The following is an 8,486-nucleotide window of genomic DNA, read 5'->3' on the forward strand; positions in this document are numbered from 1 at the left end:
ACATCCCCATTGTCTCAGTGTGTGGGTGCCCCCCTCGCGGTCCTGAGTTCCTTGCTCGTGCTCTCTCTCCTGGTGCTCCTGATTTGGACCTTGAGATTTCAGTCCAGTGCTCCAATGTGGGTCTCTGTCTCTGTCTCCTTTCATCGCCTGATGAAGGTTAATATTCAGGAGGATGCCTATATGTTTTTCTTTGGGTTCTTCTTCTTATTTAGCTTCTCTAAGAACCCGAATTATTGATAATAACATTTAAGAGATGAATAAAATAATTCTCTAACGCAGATATTGGCTAAATAAGGTGGACTATTCTTCAGCCAACAATGACTTACTGGTATCAGCTTTTATCTTTTATCTTTTTATCTTTTATGTAGAATCTTGGAACACCAGAACAAATAAGACATATTTTCCATTTTTAAGAAGCCTTCAATGGGTGCCATTCTGTAACATGAAGGCCAGGCTTGTTTGGGGCTTCTGTCCTCCCACCAGGTCCCACAGCTGGCAGGCCCCCAAAAAGTTACACAGAGGACTATACTAATAATAAACTGATTGGCCCATTAGCTCAGGCTTCTTATTAGCTCTTATAGCTCATATTAACCCATTATTCTGATCTATGTTAGCCACATGGCTCGGTACCTTTTTCAGTGGGGCAGGTCACATCTTGCTTCCTAGGTGGTTGAGACAGGACTCCCGAGGGAGCTTCCTGCTTCCTAGAATTCTCCTAGTCTCATTGCCCCACCTCTACTTCCGGTCTGGTTGACTCGCCTATACTTCCTGCCTGGCCAATCATTGTTTCTCAGTAGGAGGTTCTGTAGATGTCAGTTGGCATTTTGAGAGAGACAGTCTGAGTTCCATAAGAGATTAGAAATTAAAACAAGACTTAGATTCTCCTGAATAATGCTCAGATGACCTATCAGCTTCAAAATGTATTTTACTGTGGTAGATAACTTGTTAATAAATTTTGGGCATAAAATATATTATTGATTTTTATAAACAAAGTTGAAAATTGTGATATTGCACTTATGCTCACTGATTCACAACTCCTCATCCCCCCCTCAGCCTCTGCACCACCACCCCAGTCTTACACTGATTGACTATTTTAGATGACTCACATACAGGAAATCATGCTGTATTCATTCATTTGTTCATGTTTTATTCCACTTAATAATGAATTCAAAAAGTCAACAGAGAATGGCAGAAATACTTGCAGATCATGTATCCAATAAGGTTAATGCTTAGGTCTCTACAACTCAAGAGAAATAAATAGATATACAAGCTAGACTGTGGTGGCATATACCTTTAATCCCAGTACTTGGGAGGCAGAGGCAAGTGGATTTATTTGAGTTCAAGGCCACCCAGGTCTACAGAATGAGTTTCAGGACAGCCAAGGCTGTTACACAGTGGAATCCTGTCTTGAAAAACCGAAAAAGAAAAAAAAAAGAAATAGATATACAAATCTCAATAACATAACTAAAAAGGGACCTTGAACTTAAATAGATATTTCTCTAAAGAATGTATACAAATGGCAACATGGACATGAAAATGTTTAAAGTCAGTATCTACCAGTGACAGGCAAACTAAGATGTCACCTGAGGCCTGTCGGAAGAAGGTAATTGAGAGAAGGACAAGAGATGGCAATGCGGTATGAATACAACCAAAATACATTACACAGATGCATGAAAATGTCATAATGAAATCCATTATGTACAAGTAACACATACTAACAAGTAAAACATGAAAAATGAGAACATTTTTTGTGGTCTAGTAGTGAAACTGGGATCTTTGTACACCATTGGTAGGAACCCAAAATGGTGTGTGCATGTTCTACTTAAAAAGAGCCTAAGTGATCCAGCAGCCTGACCTCGGGATATATATATCGAAAAGAATTCAAATCAGGATCTGAAGTGACAACCCCACTCTCATGTGCATTACAGCATGAATCCTGCTGTGAGGGTGTGGAAACACCTAGAAGCCCACGATGTAAAGATAAACTTCATGTTCATACATAAGGCGATTCCACTTTGCAAATGGAGAGATAGAGTGCAGTAAATTCCCAATTAAGGTAGTTGCCTAGCTTGTCAAGGCTACTTGAGTACGTGCATTTAGTGCTGTGTATGGGCTAGGTAGTATGTGTGACAGCTGAAAGCATCTGGGATTTTCAGAAAAGTAAGATTTTTTTTTCTTTTAGGAAAGCTATTGTATGGGATTTTATGGGATACGATTTAGACAAGTGAGAGAAACTGAGTGTGAATAAGGTGATTGTATAGCTAAGTTTATCAATAAAGAGATCACTTATCTGAACTGTCCTTATTATATTGGCTGGTGAAGAGCTAGAAAATTCAAGGTATGGAAGAATCCTAATCTTCATCAGCTAAGCACTTCTTTCAGCATGGCTCTTGGGCAATGAGGTTCTTCAACTGCTTTGCAAATAAATATTTGCTGGGGAAGCCTTAAAATTAAAATAGAAGACATGGAGGACCCTTGGGTGTTCTTTGTTCGAGGTTAGGCTATCTAGGTGACACCTACTTTGGCAGTCAGCCACTCTAGGAAGGTAACAAACACTTCTTTATCTGACTGGAGCCTACCCTCACACAGAAGTACCTAGAGTCCTTAGGGATAAACACAAGGAGCCTCTCAAGTGTAAACACAAGGAGAAATGCTTTGAGAGCAACATTCCTGAAGTTGTATCACCAGTGTATTTAAGAAGCTCTGGTCAGAATTGAGAGATACGAAAAATGCTATCAAGTTTGGAATCACGTTGAGAACACACTCAGAGGGGAGTGTCTGCGCTGTTGAAGGGAGGTTTCCATCACTGTCATACTGTGCATGGACCCTACCTGCTTCATCACTATCTCACGCCACATTTCATCTGCCTCTTCACTTGCATCCAAATAGGAAAGGACTTCTCAGTTTTAGTATTCTAAAATATGAAATTTAAAAAGATATGGGTGCTGGTGGTTAAATCTCAAACCCTGGTGTTGTGGAATAGTTGTATGCTGTATGAATATGTATTGCTGTCATTGGTGTAATAAAAAAGCTGAATGACCAATAGCTAGGCAGGACAGGATAGGCAGGATTTCTGGGGAGAGAGAGGAAGAGGAGAGAGGAATCTAGGTGCCCAACTTCACCAGTAGATTCAGAGTAAGTTGGATGCATCATACTAAGAAGGAGTAACCAAGCTACATGGCAGAATGTAGACAAAAAAAAAAAAAAAATAAGAGTTAAGTTATAAGAGCTGGTTGGGAAAAAGCCTAAAGTAAATCCAAGCTTTAATAATTAATGATGTCTCTGGGTCATTTCTTGAGGGATGGTGATTTAAAGACAGTCCAACAAGAAAGCTTGCTACACCCCAGCAGCAGGGGAGCTGCTACAGAAACTCCACCTTTCTTTCAGAAGAAGAAACTGAGGGAGATGGGAAGCATACCTGCTTTAAAGTGATGCAGATATTTTGGAAAGAGAACGTGTGGTTAAAATTACATTGTGAATGTCATCGGTGTTACTGACTTCTCCACTTTGGACAGGTCATAAGGTGAATTCAATGCTATGATGTGCTAGCACATTCTATCAGAACCATAATAACATATGCCAAGTATCATTAAATTACACATTTCCAATGAAGGAGCTTTTGTGGGATATGAATTTTATCTTAATAAAACTATTAAAGAAATGGGGATGAAATGTGAAGGAGAAAGGCTGTAGGTAACAGGTGTGAGTCTCCGCCTTGCAATGTTCTCCCTTTCCCTACTCTGTAATGTCAAATTGCCACATAATCCATTAAAGCAAAATTTAGCAGTACTGGTGACATAGTATAATTTGCAATGTTGTTCAACCATCTCGTTATATCATATACATATACTCACATACATATTACATGTATGTTTTTCCAAATTCTGAAAGCATGTAGAAATGAAGATAGCTATTGATCATTGCCTTTGGAGAAGTTTTGAGTTCTAGGAACCTGATAGAAAGTGTTGCTATTGAGTATGGGTGGTGGATTAGAGATGTTGAATCCTCATCACCTAATGCCAAATCAATGAAGTTCAATAACATTGAAATGGTCATTAATTTAAAGCATTCCTCCTTGTGATTTATGTATTTAAACCATATTTTAGTTGCTTCAATCCTATCATGAGATGAATGGCTGGGCAGCACTCCAGGCTGAAGGATCATAAACTTGTCACTTCAGGTGAATTTAGTTTAATTACCATGTTTTCTAAAGTTCCTACAAGGTAATGTAAGTTAACCAAAGCCATTGCCTCTGCTTTGTATACTCCTTGATTTTGTTGTGGAGTTTTGTCTTCTATTTCTGAGAACAACTGCTTATCACAGCCCAATGTAAGAAGCATGCAGGGGCTTTGAGAAGAAATAAAAACCAAGGTCAATCAAGATAAATAGTGCCACCCATGTTTCAAGTCACATACACCATACTTGACACCCAGAAGGAACACAGTAGGGTTGTAAATGGAGCTCCAGGGAAATCATTACCATAACAAAGTTTCTTAAAATTTTAAAACAATGTTACATTTTTCTTTGGGATGATGCTTAGTTTTCTTAAAAAAATATGTAAGAATTCCAAAATCAAAGGTCACAAAGCATTCCACGAGCAACTTTGTTCTGTTTCCAGCATGTCTTCTGGAAACACAGTAAATGAAATCATCTTGTCTACAACAGTGTTCTGGGAGAGATTTCCTGATTTCTCATTCCAAGACAAAGAAAGACTAAAATTCACAAACCAAGAGAATTTTCTCCAAGACAAACTGTACTGTTTGAATGAACCTCCTCTCATTTTCATGAACGACTGTGGTGGAGTTATTTTTAACTGGGGACAGAACATTCATTCTGGAACATGTTCAGAACCTTAAGTTTGTTGAAAGCAGAATCTGTCTTGCTGATGAAAAAGACATTGCAACCTCAGTGTCTCATCCACACTCAGGTGCAAAATCCTTCACAGACCACACAGTACTTTTCAGGACTCAAAATCATCTACATGGGGAGAAGTGTGGACTTTGGATTTCTTTAAATCACTGCTAAAAGAGACATGTGCCAGACACCATCAAGAATACACACTATGTGTTTCTGCCCATGCACATTTATTTATAATAACGAGCCTTGATGATACCAACTGGATTCTATTGCTTTTATTGATTAGTACTTTCATTAAACAATGTTAGCTGAATTAGGATGATTAAGAAACAACTAATATTTTTGAACTATATGCATCCTTCTAATTCATAGGAATGATCTGATTTTTTATGATAGCAGTCAATTCTTAAATCGTACAAATACTAAGCAATGTATATTCCATCCAGTGATCACGTCTCTGTAAGTCACTCAGCTACAGGGCTGTAAGCGCTTACAGAGTTAAGACAAAAGTCAAGGCAAATAGGAAAATTATCCTCTTTCTAATGGTTAGTGCTAGCGAGGCTCTCAGAGGTGGGTGTCAGCAATGGGTATCCTCCTGAGTTCCACAATCTGGGAGTCAGTCAAGGTACCTCCCTCCTGGCTGCCTTGTCCAGATTCATTGTCGCTGACACTGAGACCAGCACCTGGAATGAAGAATGAACACTTAAGTACAAGCTATTAGTACAGAAATTCTTAGTGGTCAAGTCACATTAAACCAAAACATCTTATTTCTATTTTTTTTTTTTTTTTGGTTTTTCAAGACAGGGTTTCTCTGTGGTTTTGGAGCCTGTCCTGGAACTAGCTCTTGTAGACCAGGCTGGCCTCGAACTCACAGAGATCCGCCTGCCTCTGCCTCCCGAGTGCTTGGATTAAAGGCATGCGCCACCATCGCCCGGCTTTTATTTCTATATTATTAAAAGTCCAGGCTATTTATTTGGAATAAACAGCAAATACTTTAAAATTACTGAATCATACTTAAAATTGAAGCTACTTTTGTAGCTTTTAGAAGTTCATATTGATTTCTAAAGGTATAATGTTGGGCCTCTCATGTTTTCATTTTGTTTTAAGACAGATTCTCACTACGTAGCCCAGGCTGGCCTTAAATTCACAGCAACCCTCCTGCTTCAGCCTGAGAGCTGAGGTTACAGGTGTGAGCCAGTACACTTGGCTTTTTCTATTTTTCTTGTTGGCATGTAATAGACAGGTATAATTTGTAATAGAAAACAGGATTTCTCAATGAAGGGCTTATCAAAGTAGCAAATCAGGCAAGTTACCAGACTTTTCATTAGTGGGATAGAAAAACATAACGACCAACCCCTGGAACTTCACTGAGTCCAGTAGCCCGATGGGGGATGCTCAGTGTTTCTTAGTCTGAGAAGACAGACAGACGTACAGGAGGGAGTCTTCGTGGTGTCCTATCAGTGCCCCAAGGAAACTGGCCCTGAAGATTGAGCTTAAGGACACGTGACTAAGACAGTGCAAACATTCTCATTAGAAACCCAGGAAACTAGTTGTTCTTCACAGCATGCAGCACCTCAAGCTTCTGTTTTGAAGATTTTCTACTAGGCACTACTTTCCCCTTCACAGTGCACATTTGAAATAATTATAACATATAATTATTTAAATATATAATAAATTATTTAAATATATAATTTAAAACGATACTAGGTTCCTTTCTTCTCTAATGTGGGGACTGTATTTACTCTTGTGTTCTGTCTTTACATACACACAGGCAAGCACACGTGCACACAGTGAGGGAGACAGAGAATACAGTGGCCACAGAGTAGGCTGCTACCAATGGCCAGGTAACAGATCTTGGTGCATCCCCCACTGCTGACCACTCAACTTGTCAGAAAAAGAGTCAAATAAGAAGCCACTAAGTCCCTGCCAATTCTTCTGCTGGTAGCTATGGGAAGGAGGTTGCTTAGCTTCAGAATAGCTTATGTGGGGAAAGAACCAGGAGTCCATGTCTACTCCTTCAAGTCAAAGCCCACCTTTCCTGGTCCCATTCTTCACACCATCTGCCTTATTCCTTCCTATGTTTCTGGGTCACATAAATTGCTCACCCCCTGCTCAGATCCCCTAGCTCTTTCCAGATATTTTCTGTTTTTGCTCATGTCTGTTTCTCCCACTATTTAGGTACTGGCGAACTCTACAGGAGATCTATATATACTATTAAAGCACAGCCCTGCTTGCTCAGTGTCCTTCCCTTCCTGTTCACCCGTTTTATCTGGCTGCCTGTGCTCTGCTATGAACATCAGTCCAAGCACTGCCCTCAATGCCTGTAGAAGCACCATGATTCGCTTTCCAAATGTCGGCCTTTCCTATGGATTGCATCCTTCACATTGCTCTAGTTCACACTCATAGAAAGTACTTAGTTCATTACAGGTGTTTGGTATATATCTTTGGTGTATACTCAGAAACCACGTTATGAGCCCACCTCCATCACTTTGTGGCTGGGCAGCCCCATAAGCAAAAATTGAAACCAGCCAAACATCTAGGTCACATCATAGGCATGGTGCAATCAGCAATCCAGAGTTAGCAGAATATCTTGTGAACATATGACTTAATTTATTGTATATATACACTCCTGTGTGGGAGTGTGTATACATAAATGTGTGCATGTTGTAGCTAGAGGCCAATGTTCGGTGTCTTCCCTTAGAGTGCTCTACCTCCTTTTTCAAGACAAAGTTTCTCACTGAACTGAAGCTTACTGATTTGACTTGATTGGCTGGCCAGCAATTCCCAGCATCCTCTTGTCTTTGCCCTAGAGTTACATCCATTTTTCTGCTGTGCTAAGTTTATTTATTTATTTATTTATTTATTTATTAAAGATTTCTGACTCTTCCCCGCCACCGCCTCCCATTTCCCTCCCCCTCGCCCAATCAAGTCCCCCTCTCTTGTTAGCCCAAAGAGCAATCAAGTTTCCCTGCCTTGTGGGAAGTCCAAGGACCACCCACCTGCATCCAGGTCTAGTAAGGTGAGCATCCAAACTGCCTAGGCTCCCACAAAGCCAGTTCGTGCAGTAGGATCAAAAACTCAGTGCCATTGTTCTTGAGTTCTCAGTAGTCCTCATTGTCCACTATGTTCAGCGAGACCGGTTTAATCCCAGGCTTTTTCAGATCCAGGCCAGCTGGCCTTGGTGGGTTCCAGATAGAACATCCCCATTGTCTCAGTGTGTGGGTGCCCCCCTCGCGGTCCTGAGTTCCTTGCTCGTGCTCTCTCTCCTTCTGCTCCTGATTTGGACCTCGTCTGGAGGCATTACCATCCCTGACTTCAAACTCTACTACAGAGCTACAGTATTGAAAACAGCCTGGTAGTGGCATAAAAACAGAGAAGTCGATCAATGGAATCGAATAGAAGACCCTGAAATTGACCCACAAACCTATGAACACCTGATTTTCGATAAAGGAGCTAAAAGTAAACAATGGAAAAAAGAGAGCATCTTCAACAAATTGTGCTGGTAGAACTGGATGTCAACCTGTAGAAGAATGAAAATAGACCCATATCTATCACCAAGCACAAAACTCAAGTCCAAATGGATTAAAGACCTCAATATCAGTCCAAACACACTGAACCTGATAGAAGAG

General features: G+C 40.3%; 1 protein-coding gene across 1 annotated transcript in view; it reads right to left on the reverse strand.

The window, feature by feature from the left end:
* Nucleotides 1-4,952: 4,952 nt before the first annotated feature.
* Nucleotides 4,953-8,486, reverse strand: part of Adgrv1 (adhesion G protein-coupled receptor V1) — a 530,822-nt gene continuing 527,288 nt past the window's right edge. Inside the window, 1 exon segment of the mRNA XM_050152479.1 lies at nucleotides 4,953-5,540. Within this exon segment, the coding sequence (XP_050008436.1) occupies nucleotides 5,422-5,540 (119 nt within the window). The 3' untranslated portion in view covers nucleotides 4,953-5,421.

Source organism: Alexandromys fortis, unplaced genomic scaffold (assembly GCF_014885135.2).
Source record: "Alexandromys fortis isolate MF-2015 unplaced genomic scaffold, M_Fortis_MF-2015_v1.1 scaffold_47, whole genome shotgun sequence".
Taxonomy (NCBI): domain Eukaryota; kingdom Metazoa; phylum Chordata; class Mammalia; order Rodentia; family Cricetidae; genus Alexandromys; species Alexandromys fortis.